We start from the raw sequence: 12447 nt of genomic DNA on the forward strand, positions 1-12447 counted from the left end.
GTGTGGTGTGTGTGTGGTGTGTGTGGTGTGTGTGGTGTGTGTGTGGTGTGTGTGGTGTGTGTGTGGTGTGTGTGGTGTGTGTGGTGTGTGTGGTGTGTGTGGTGTGTGTGGTGTGTGTGTGGTGTGTGTGTGGTGTGTGGTGTGTGTGGTGTGTGTGTGGTGTGTGTGGTGTGTGTGGTGTGTGTGTGGTGTGTGTGGTGTGTGTGTGGTGTGTGTGGTGTGTGTGGTGTGTGTGTGGTGTGTGTGGTGTGTGTGTGGTGTGTGTGTGGTGTGTGTGGTGTGTGTGTGGTGTGTGTGTGTGGTGTGTGGTGTGTGTGTGGTGTGTGTGTGTGGTGTGTGTGGTGTGTGTGGTGTGTGTGTGGTGTGTGTGGTGTGTGTGGTGTGTGTGGTGTGTGTGTGGTGTGTGTGTGTGTGTGTGGTGTGTGTGTGGTGTGTGTGTGTGGTGTGTGTGGTGTGTGTGTGTGTGGTGTGTGTGGTGTGTGTGGTGTGTGTGGTGTGTGTGTGTGGTGTGTGGTGTGTGTGTGGTATGTGTGTGTGGTGTGTGTGGTGTGTGTGTGGTGTGTGTGGTGTGTGTGGTGTGTGTGTGGTGTGTGTGTGGTGTGTGTGTGGTGTGTGGTGTGTGATGTGTGTGGTGTGTGTGGTGTGTGTGGTGTGTGTGTGGTGTGTGGTGTGTGATGTGTGTGGTGTGTGTGGTGTGTGTGTGGTGTGTGTGTGGTGTGTGTGTGGTATGTGTGTGGTGTGTGATGTGTGTGGTGTGTGTGGTGTGTGGTGTGTGTGTGGTATGTGTGTGTGGTGTGTGTGGTGTGTGTGGTGTGTGTGTGGTGTGTGTGTGGTGTATGTGGTGTGTGTGTGGTATGTGTGGTGTGTGTGGTGTGTGTGTGGTGTGTGTGTGGTGTGTGTGGTGTGTGTGTGGTGTGTGTGGTGTGTGTGGTGTGTGTGGTGTGTGTGTGGTGTGTGTGTGGTGTGTGGTGTGTGTGGTGTGTGTGGTGTGTGTGTGGTGTGTGTGTGTGTGGTGTGTGTGGTGTGTGTGGTGTGTGTGTGGTGTGTGTGTGGTGTGTGTGTGTGTGGTGTGTGTGGTGTGTGTGGTGTGTGTGTGGTGTGTGTGTGGTGTGTGGTGTGTGTGTGTGGTGTGTGTGGTGTGTGTGGTGTGTGTGTGGTGTGTGTGTGGTGTGTGGTGTGTGTGGTGTGTGTGTGTGTGGTGTGTGTGTGTGAAAGAGAGGGAGAGAGAAATAGGGAGAGAGAGAGAGGGAGAGAGAGAGGGAGTACAGGGAGAAAGTCTGATAAAGAGGAGAGGGAAAGAGCCCAGAAAACGAGACTATCACGGACTCCCCACCTCTTAACTATGGAAGTCTTCTCAGAGAGCCCCGTTTTATTTGTAGCTGAGGAAACCGAGGCGTTGCCAAGTTCTCCCTTTTCAGCCTAGAGTGAGAAGTCTCCAGGTCTGTGAAAGTGGTCAATGTGAGAAACAGACATCAGGAGGGACTGTTTTAATCAGTGTTTTAACTCACGTCTCACAACCAGGGGTGGGGGTGACTAAATGTTTCTCCCTCAAGAGGTTCACTGATTCTTGAAAAACAAATTTATATACTGTAATAAAAAAAAGGCAGTAGACCCGGAGTTCGAATACCTAACTCAGCTACAAAGTGTCCGCATGCCCTTGCACACCTGTGCACTTCCCTGAACCCCATCTCCCCCTCTGTAAAACATAAGCAAAACCATCTGCCTGAGGCATCTCGCAGAGGGTCATTGAAGAATGCATATGAAAAGAGCCTGTTAGGGTTATACATGCATAAGGCTTAATAATATTAATTACTGGGTACCTAAATGTCTGCCAGCTGTCAAGTGACTGTTCTCTATGACCCATTTGCCCTCCCTGAACTCAGTTTTCTTCAATAGTAAAATCATGAGATCTGACCAGATGATAATAAAGGCCCATCTGAGAGCCATCTGTCTGTGACACCAAAATGAGAATTAGAGGGGGGAAGAGTGGGACCAACTTGACGCTCCACTCTGATGATATACAGTCATTGTGATTTTGAGATCGGAATCTAAGATGGCGGCTTCATAAGGCTTGTGCATTTACTTGTCCTAGTCCTAGTGTTGAATTTGTACATGGCTCCTCTTCTTACGAGATGTGAGCCAGGAGTGGGCAGCACTCTGTGTCATGGGACGGGGCACAATTAAACCTTCTTGATTTCATTGAGCTCTGGTTATTCTTTATTAAAAAGGAATCCTGGACTGTTACCAATTTACTTCATGTTGCATGAAACTTTTCCATCTGGTGAAATGTTAACACCTTTACCTTCTCGCTCAGACATTTTTTTCATGTGTGGTCATCCCCAACTTCAAATGAGACAATCAAAATATACTATGGGAAAGAATGCAAGAATAAAAGTCATAGGCTTGGTCCTGGCATCAGCCCTGTCTGGCTGGACAGCATCAAAAACAACTATTTATCGAGCTCCTACTGTGTGACAGGCCCCTGCAAGCCCAAGGCATGCCTGGGTGATCCAGGGTGAGCTGGTCACCACCAGGGTTTGCTTTTCCTGGGTGGGAAATGGTTGAGAAGACATGTTTAGGAACTATTTGAGTAGGTGGACGAAGTAGGAAAAGAATGGCAGAAAGACGGAGAAAGGAGAACAGAGAAATACTCAAATGAAAAATTTAAATGTTAGGCTAAAGCAGGGGTCCCCAAACTACGGCCTGCGGGCCGCATGCGGCCCCCTGAGGCCATTTATCTGGCCCCACCGCACTTTCGGAAGGGGCACCTCTTTCATTGGTGGTCAGTGAGAGGAGCACATCGACCATCTCATTAGCCAAAAGCAGGCCCATAGTTCCCATTGAAATACTGGTCAGTTTGTTGATTTAAATTTACTTGTTCTTTATTTTAAATATTGTATTTGTTCCTGTTTTGTTTTTTTACTTTAAAATAAGATATGTGCAGTGTGCATAGGGATTTGTTCATAGTTTTTTTTATAGTCTGGCCCTCCAATGGTCTGAGGGACAGTGAACTGGCCCCCTGTGTAAAAAGTTTGGGGACCCCTGGGCTAAAGGGTATGTTAACATAGCCTTCTCCAGCTTCATATTCCAAGGGATGGCCTTAGTTAGAAAAGTAAAGGCCCCTTTATATAAACCTTTAGTTCTTGATTGAACTTGAGCAATCGCAATCGCATCGTCCAATGCTTTGCTTTTAGGAAAGAGTAATACCTAGCAAAGTTTAGAGACTTTTTCCCAGGGTATGTTAACAATCTTGATTAAAATTGCTAACTTTTCATCAGAGGTAGTGATAACCGTGGTAAGCTGTGTGACTCTTCCCAGGGATATTTGCAATTTAATAGGAGCTGTTCTCTAGGCCTCAGTGTCTGTATCTATAAAAAAGTTAAATGGACTGGTAACCTCCCTGTCAACTCGACCTCCCTGTGTTTCTTAAAAGCCTCAAACACAGGAGGAACCCTGAGGAATATGTCGCTCTCTAATGGTCGTCTTCTTCAAAGACAGACGTTCTGTCAGTGGCTGAGGCTGTAGTCTGTTTCTCCCACTCCCCCCGGGGCTGAGTTACCTGTCACCAGCTATTCTGCTGAGGAGGGGCTCCAGCCAGCCCGGGTGGCACTCGCAGTGGGAGTCCATGAAGACCAGCACGTCCCCAGTAGCCCTGGCGGCTCCCAGCAGCCGGGCCCCGATGGCACCCAGCCTCTTGTTGCTCCTGAGCAGCTTCACCCCCTCCAGCCTGGCCACATATTCGCTGAGAGCAGTCTTGAGCTGTCCTGGAACCGACAGGGTTGTGGTCAGTACAACATTTTACTGCTTGACCGTCACATTTCTCGGTGGTAAAATGTTGTACTGATTTATTACTTTGGAATTTCTTTTTTCTTGGTAAGCTTGTCAACTCCAAGTCCTACCCCTAAAAAAAGGACCTCTGTTAATGAAGCTGTTAAAATTTCTGAACTTGGACGTCTGAGATACACAATGACTCCACGGCACTGAATACTGCTAGTCATTTTCCCAAACACCCATTCTCCCCTCCCACTTGACTAACAGAAACATGCTTTTGTTCAGGGAAGCTGAAAGTTCTCACCTACCCAAGATTTCTTTGTTTCAAATAGTAGCCTTTTGATTCAATTCTGGTAGAAATATATTTAACAGGAGAAAAAGGTATTGTTTCATTGTATTTTTCTAACCTTGGCTGGCCTCTGCCTATCTGCTTTTCGCTCTTTTCACCTAGAGCAGGGGTCCCCAAACTTTTTACACAGGGGACCAGTTCACTGTCCCTCAGACCGTTGGAGGGCCGGACTATAAAAGAAACTATGAACAAATCCCTATGCACACTGCACATATCTTATTTTAAAGTAAAAAAACAAAACGGGAACAAATACAATATTTAAAATAAAGAACAAGTAAATTTAAATCAACAAACTGACCAGTATTTCAATGGGAACTATGCTCCTCTCACTGACCACCAATGAAAGAGGTGCCCCTTCCGGAAGTGCGGCGGGGGCTGGATAAATGGCCTCAGGGGGCCGCATGCGGCCCGCGGGCTGTAGTTTGGGGACCCCTGACCTAGAGTTCGGGCAGCCTCCCTGTAATCACAGTTCCCGTTGTAATCACTCTGAATGTGGCTAAGGGGAAAGCAGAGTGAGCTGAGGCACCGGAGGTAGCTCAGCATCACCAGGGCCCCGGCCTCTGCCTCTTACACAGGAGAGGAGAGGTCTCCCAAGGAATACTGACAATAATATAGTTCATCAGCTGATGGCGGAGGGACCCCAGGAGTGCTCTTGAGAGGACTCGGCTGAGGGTTTGGAGAGTCTCGAGGCGCCTTCACCAGCCAAGCCAGCTCAGCTCAGGACCTGTTCGTTCGTCCCGCCCGCCTGATAAACAGCCAGATGTGTTTCAGGAAGCCCATGTGCTCCGGAGGCCTCTGGCCAGCCTGACTCGCTGCCATGGCCAGGCTGGTTGAATTCCCAACGTGAGGAACTGAAAAAGAACTAACACGGGCACCTGGCCACTCTATCCCGTCCTCCGTCATTTCCCTTAGAAAAGTGCTCTGCAGACTTCACAAATGCTTGGCTTCCGTGGAGCAGTTTGATTGCCCCACAAGGCCAGGAAAGGCTTCTGTGGGCCATTTAATTGAGCTAGAAATAGAGTCCTCAGAACCCACTCGAGGATTAGAGCGAGGACTAGATTCTCAAAGCGTGGCCCATGGGCCAGCGGCAGTGGCACCACCTGGGAGCTGATTAGAAATGCCCATTCTTGAGCCCAATACCAAATCCAGAAACTCTGGAGGTGGGACCAGGAATCAGGAGTTTAACAAGCCTGCCAAGTGATTCTGATGCACACTCAAGTTTGACAACCAGTGACCTAGATGTCAGACATGTGGGTTCTTGGTCTCAATATTTTTTTGGGTACTCGGCCATAATGGCTGGTCCCCACCAGTGAGCTCCCTGTCAGTGGCAACATTCGGGCAGGTTCTGCAGGTCTGGGCTCTGGGCTGAACTCCGCTGCACATAGCATAACTCAGCTCTGGTCAGTTCCCTTCTCTGGGCCCCAGTTCCCTCATCTGGGATGTGAGCAAATTAGGTTCAATAAGCAAGGGTGATTTAATGACTAATGCATGTCAAATACTTTGCCCCCCGTCTAGGAGACAGGGAGCACTCACAAAGTGCCCATCCCTTGTGATTCTCGAGTGTCTTAGGCAGAAGTTTATCTGATTGTGTGGAGGGTAGGGCCCGAGGAAGAGATTCCAGGGGACCAGGCTGGAGCGACCCTTCCGAGACTCTCGCCTTGCTTGTCCGCCTCACCTTTTCCGACCTGCTCCCACTTCGATCCTGGTCGCCCTGGGCCCTCTTCGGTAGTGAATTACCTGCACCTGAATTCTCATCTGGAGGTCTGCCTCTGGGAACTTTTTCTTTCTTTTTCTTTTTTTTTTTTCTTTTCTTTTTTTAATTTTTTTTTTTTTTTTTTTTTTTTTTTTTTTTGTATTTTTCTGAAGCTGGAAACAGGGAGAGACAGTCAGACAGACTCCCGCATGCGCCCGACCGGGATCCACCTGGGGCGTCGCTCTGCCGCGACCAGAGCCACTCTAGCGCCTGGGGCAGAGGCCAAGGAGCCATCCCCAGCGCCCGGGCCATCTTTGCTCCAATGGAGCCTCGGCTGCGGGAGGGGAAGAGAGAGACAGAGAGGAAGGAGGGGGTGGGGTGGAGAAGCAAATGGGCACTTCTCCTATGTGCCCTGGCCGGGAATCGAACCCAGGTCCCCCGCACGCCAGGCCGACGCTCTACCGCTGAGCCAACTGGCCAGGGCCTGGGAACTTTTTCTACACAGGTTCCAAAGCTCAGTGTTTGCGTGGGAGCCTCCCGGGATTCCCTCCCACCTGATGGAGCCCGGAGGGAGCCCACAGCCACCTTGCTGGCTGAGGTCGTCCACGAGGATGATCTCCCTCAGGAAGGCCCTGGGCGCCGTGTCCAGGATGCTGTGCACGGTTCGCAGGAGGGTGGACCAGGCCTCGTCGTGGAAACAGAGGATGATGCTGGCCACGGGCAGGCTGTCCTCAGGCGGCTGCTGCAGACACCTGCAGGGATGGAAACCAGAGAGCCATGGGGAAGAAGAGAAGTGTTCATCATCCTTGAACTCACTGCCCAGGCCTGGCTGGGGCTGCTCCAGCCACACAGCTGTCCTCCCAACTCAACAGCTCTCCCCGAGTTTCCTGGAAATTTCCACTTAAAGAGAGCCTGTTTCACCCCAGCAGCAGTGCTGTGTACTGCCTCCCGACACTCCGAACCCACGAGCTTCTTTACAACGTTCAGTCCATGCCTTCTCGGAGCAGGTGAGAGGTGTTGCCACCATCTCAGCAGGTGCCTGTCTTGATCTGTAAAGTGGGAATGAATGATACATTCCCAACCTCACAGAGCTGTTGTGAGGCTTACATACGGGATGATGCACATAGTAACTGTCCTGTGAACAGCAATTGTCATGCGTTTAAGGGCAGGGACATATTTTCCTTATGTTTGTATTCCTACTATCTAGCACAGCACCTGGTATATAATAAGTGTTTATTATTCATCATTACTCTTCTTGAAGAAGAAACAAGGATTAAACATTTGTGAGTGCCAGCAACATGTGAGACACTGTGCCAGGCACTTCGCACACTTTACTGCATGTTCACCCTATAATTAGCCTGTGGGTAGGGCTATCTTACCCCATTTTACAGATGAGAAAACTGAGGCTCATTAGATGGTAACACTGGTTAAAGCTACATCAGCAATAAGTGGCAGAGCTGGATATTGTCCTTCAATGCTATCATGCCCTTTTCGCTTTGCTGGTTCAGGGCTGAATAGAAAGGGGTACATGGTGTCCTCTGCAGGGGGCTGGCTGGTTTCCTCCTCTTCAGGGGAACAGGAAGCTCTATATTTGCTTTACGTGTTGTCTGTTGAGAGCTCTGAGTGGAACTAATTATAATAACAACCTGATACATGGAGCAGGGTGTGGCTCACACTTGTTCACAAAGGACGCTTTCTTAAAAGGCGTTTCCAAGGTGCTGCTTTCTGAGTTTTAGCTGTTAAAACCACATACCTCCTCAGAGGGGTATCTGCTTTTGCATAGGGGTTGTCTCAAAGACCCTGGAGTTCCGATATGGAAAGGCACCTGTGATGGTGGAACTGCTGGCAGAGTGACAACCAGACTGGCCCCGCCTGAGGGGAATGGACACTTGTGCTGCTCCTTAGCTGAGTGTCCTCTGCCTGGGAGAGTCCCAGCCAGGTCTGCAACATCACATGAGCAGGATGCCTGTGTGTGACCTTCAGTGCAAAATCCTGTCGGGGGAGGGGAACCCGAGACTAGGGAAGTGCTTCCGGGTAACAGTAAAACAGAATCCCGAGATACTTTTTATAAAAAGCACATGACCTAGGGGTTCCAATGATTCATTAGCTTATGTATTTATACTATACGTTATTGAAGTCACTCATGAGAAATATGTACAATAAAATAATGCTAAAATAAAAATAAGGATAAAAGGAATAGGGAAGTTATATGAAAGTCTAGAAAGGCAAGTTTTGGAGAAAGAACATGAATATGTAGGCCATAGAGCCTCGGTCTTTCCAGAATGAATTTTAACTTTGACTGAGCTTCCTGGTCGCCAAAGTAAAATGAGAGATTTATTCTGCAACAGAATTGTCACCATCCGAGATGTTATATATGCCACAATTTTTAGGGAAAGTGATACTCTTTCTGGTACTTTAAAAAAAAAAAGATAACATTTTATTTTGAAATAGTTTAAGATTCACAAGAAGTTGCAAAAATAGCACAGAGAATTCCTGTGTTATCTTCGGTAAGTGATGACATCTTAACCACCCACAACACTCAGAACCAGAAAATGGACGTTTCAGTACCATCAACTCAAATATAGACCTTATTTGGATTTCAACAGTTTTTACATACAGCACTGATTTTTTTTTTTTTAGAAAAATAAAAATTTTATTAGGTTTGAATTACAAAATTCACATAGATAAATACATAAATAGGAAATGGGTGGCAATAAATTAAGAAAAGTGGAAGATGCATAAATAAAATCTAAGATGATGGGAAAGGTAGCAGGGCAGTCTCCAGATCAGACACACAGGTCTCCACTGGCGACGCATTTCAGGTCACGGGTGAGGAGGTGGAAGAGGTTGAAAGTAACAGAAGCTTCGAGGCAGCCAGGGGATTCCTTTTTCTGGGCCTCATGGAGGCGGTGCAGCCAGTGGTGGAGGTGGCCCTGCGGCCTAGAGCCTGCTGCTGTGGACTGAGCTGGGACACAGGCCTGAAGCTTGGCGTGGATGTGGCACAGAGTGTGAAGGGGCTGGTCCAGGATGTCCCCCGGGGTTAAGTTAGCCACAGTCCCCAGGACCTTCAGGGTCAGGGACAGCTCAGCCTCCAAGGCCACAGGGCGCTCCCACACCTGCAGCTGCCTCAGGTCCCGGGTCCTGGGAAACGGGCGGGAGCTGCAGCTCCAGTTCTGCAGTGAGAGCGACTCTTCTAAGACGTCCTTGGCCCTCTTGAAAGCCTTCATCTCTTGCGGGAACAGCTACTTGAACTGAGCCATGTGGCAGTCCCTTGCACTTGGGAGGGGCGTGGGGACAGGAACTGCTCCTGTCCTGGTCAGCACGATGGTCATCAGCACCAGCACCAGTGTGCAACCCACAGTCAAGTCCAGTTTTATCGTGGTCTCTGGTCTCTGTCAGCAGATGGGGACCCAAATGTTTGCTCACAGGCTGACACCTGGGTCTCTCACTCAGCCTTATTTGGTATCTCTGACCTCAGTCTCTTCTTCTGGGTCTCAGCCTGCTGCTCTGCCTGTGTCTCTGAACTTCCAGCTCTGTGTGTGGTGCGATTCTTGCCTGAGCTCCATGGTGCAGCTTTTAACTTGGACACATGGGCCATCCAGGCTGATGTAGGAAAAGTGAAAACAGGCCTGCCACCAGGGGATGCCCCAGGCTGGGGAAGCCCGTGTGGGGCGGGGCCTTAGCCAGGTGAGCAGCTGGAGTGAAAGAGAAACTGACAAGATTATGTGTAGCACTGATTTTTAAAGGAAATGTCTATGGACTTTGGAAAGAAGTCCCTAAATGGATAACAGTGTCCTTAGAAGCATCCTGAAGGCAAATAAAAGAATGAACTTTATGTGGACTTTTACAGTCTGATTTCAGAGTTGTTCAAATAATATGTCCAGAGTGGAACCAGTTTCCAGTAAGATAAGAGTCCCCTCTACCTCATGCGTGCTCATGCGTGCACACACACACGCTGAATCTTTTCTCTTACCCCTTCCAGCCTCCCTCCCACCCCCTAACCCCCCTGGTGGAGCATTCCTCCTCCAACCCACCAGACTTGGAGGGCTTTCACACTGCCCTCAGATTGCTCTAGGCCTGCCTGTTCGCACACAGGTCCGGAACCTCCTCGTGGTCCTCTCCCTCTCCTTTGTGCTTGTGCAGGCTGCCAAACCCAGAGATCCTAGACCGGGGCCTTGGAGGCAGGGCCTCTGGAAAGACATCTTGCCTCAGGAAATTCATGGCCATGAAAAGACCTAAAGCAGTGCTAGGGTAATTGCCAGGAGGCTGACTGTTTCCCAGCTCAGATAGGAAAGGAAGCTGGGGCCAGAGAGGCCTGCATATAAAGTTTCTGTGGGTGCAGTTTTATAGGGACCAAAATTTGTCACCACATGGTAGAACACGGCTACGCCTTTCCACAGGATTAGCCCCCTTTCTCGACCCCAATCCAGAGAACACGAGGACCAGAAACAACACGAATGTGCGGTGTGTGCGTGCATGTGTACCCTTCAAGTGAAGTGGTCAAAAGAGCTAAGACTTTTAGATTTAAATCCTCACTCTGCTGCTTCCTAAGTTCCTATGGGTGATATACTCAATATTTATAAGCCTCAGTTTCCTCATCTGAAAAATAGGGATAATAATATTCACCTTTTGGGCCCGCTGTGAGACTCTAAGAATAATCACAGGCACTTAGTAGACAATGGCTATTTTAGAGCTACCTTGGAAAAAGATAAGACGTGATAAGCCTGTGAATCATCTTTATAAAATATACTTATCTTTAAATAATCACTCTACAGTAAAGTGTGACACATCTCCTGAACTACCCCAGGAAGTGAGCCTTCCCACATCTGCGCCAGGCGAACAGCTCCCACTGCAAAGCTTCTGTGAGGAACACGCACTTAGCCCACTGCCTGGTGCACAGAGTAGGAACTCCATCAACCAAAAAGGTTTCTATTGAAACTCGAGCTCTTTAAGACCACACTCCTCACACACTCCTCAAAGTCAGGACACAGAGGCACTTCCTGCTCCGCTACATAGCCAGTGTCCCAGGGCGACCCGCTTCCCCTCCTTGACCTCAGGGAACGGTGCCTGCCTGGAGGCAGTCTAGCCTGATGATTCTGGGCTTGGATGCAGGAACTCCACCACTTCCGAGCTGTGGAATGACCTTGGAAAAGTCGCTCAGCCTCTTGGTGCCTTGGTTTCCTCAGGATGTTAATAGCAGCCTCCTCTTCGTAGGGCTGCTGTGATGGCGACATGGCCTTCATAGAGCGCTAAGAGTAGGGCCTGGAGAGGCGATGCTGAGTGGGTCTCTGCTGCTGTTACTGGAAGATGGGTCCCTAAGGCTCTTCCAGCTTTGGAATTCTGTGTTCTTGACCCTCTGGGGCCCCCTTGGGGCAGGAGACGGGGAAGGAAAGAGGGAAAACGAGGGGAGCAGGAGTTTTAAAGAGAATTTTTTTAAAAATTTTTTCATTTTATTCAATTATTTATTTATTCATTCGTTTTAGGGATGAGAGAGAAGAGGGGAGGAGCAGGAAGCATCAACTCCCATATGTGCCTTGGCCCAGGCGAGCCCAGGGTTTTGAACCAGCGACCTCAGCATTTCCAAGTCAACACTTTATCCGCTGCGCCACCACAGGTCAGGCTTAAAGAGAATTTCATAAGACTTCCTTCCTCTCAGCTGTCTTGCTCCAAAATTTTCTAGGTTTCGTGGATGGAAAGAACTGTGCTCTCCCTTCCCAGTGAGAGAGGATGGCTAACAGAGAAACGGGCGAGAGGTGTGACTGGGATACGCTAAACAGGTTGCTAAGGATTTGAAAAGGTCAAGTGGATGTTTGAAGGTTATTACAAAGCTGAAGAAGGCGCCTCCTTGGGCTGTGGAAAGGGTGTCCTGGGACAAGCCCAGAAGGAAAGAAGCTCACACAGCCTTCAGGACATAAACAGACAGCTTTGAGGTATCTGCAAAACCCCCAGAGCTGAAAATAACCGTCCAGATCATCCGGTGTTTCCGGAAAGGGTAAGTGTGGGCTCTGAGTGAGAGTGTGGCTTGTGACAAGGCCCGGTGCCCTCTGTGTGGCTCCTGGAATGCAGTGCTAAATATTATAAACACCGTCTCAGGCCTGTCGGATGTTTCCCAGAGGAGTCGGCGATTGTTGCTTCTGGTGGGCAGCGTGACCTGGAGGAGGCGGCCTGTGGATGGTGCAGGCTGTGTAGCCCCCAGACACCAGTAGAAGGAAGGGGTACCAAGTATACACATGGCCTATGGCAGTGGTGGGATGGGCGGGATTCAGCTGGTTCACCCCGGTTCGGCAGAACTGATACCTAATTTTTTGTTGAGTTAGGCGAACTGATTGTTAAAATGGCACTTGTAATCAGGGTTCTCTCTAAGGTGGGCGCCTGGGCAGCTGCCCAATGTGGAAATCATATTTACATTCCTTACTCTTTTTTAACACTTATCTGCACAACAGTGTACTCTAAGCACACATAGTGATGTTCATTCTGTCTATAGGTAAAAAGAAAATTGCAAGTGAGGATGCCAGTCAAGAAACAATATGGAAGGAAATATCTTAAATAACAGTTTTACTGTTATTTGCCATGTATTATTTCATATTTTTTCATTAATATTTTAAAACTTTTATAACATAATCTAGTTTTGTGT

The 12447-nt window shown here is 48.8% G+C and overlaps 1 protein-coding gene and 1 pseudogene across 2 annotated transcripts in view; both read right to left on the bottom strand.

Annotated features, from left to right (window-relative positions):
• GALNT15 (polypeptide N-acetylgalactosaminyltransferase 15) overlaps positions 1–12447 on the bottom strand; it is a 52572-nt gene that overhangs the window by 26430 nt on the left and 13695 nt on the right. For both annotated transcript variants that reach the window (XM_066244916.1, XM_066244915.1), the window contains 2 exons: positions 6399–6565; positions 3560–3764 (listed from right to left, as the gene is read on the bottom strand). In XM_066244916.1, the coding sequence (XP_066101013.1) occupies positions 3560–3764; positions 6399–6565 (372 nt within the window). The remainder of the gene's footprint in view (positions 1–3559; positions 3765–6398; positions 6566–12447) is intronic.
• LOC136314536 (interferon lambda-3 pseudogene) lies at positions 8600–10034 on the bottom strand (annotated as a pseudogene).

The sequence above is a fragment of the Saccopteryx bilineata genome, chromosome 10 (genome assembly GCF_036850765.1).
Source record: "Saccopteryx bilineata isolate mSacBil1 chromosome 10, mSacBil1_pri_phased_curated, whole genome shotgun sequence".
Classification (NCBI taxonomy): Eukaryota; Metazoa; Chordata; class Mammalia; order Chiroptera; family Emballonuridae; genus Saccopteryx; species Saccopteryx bilineata.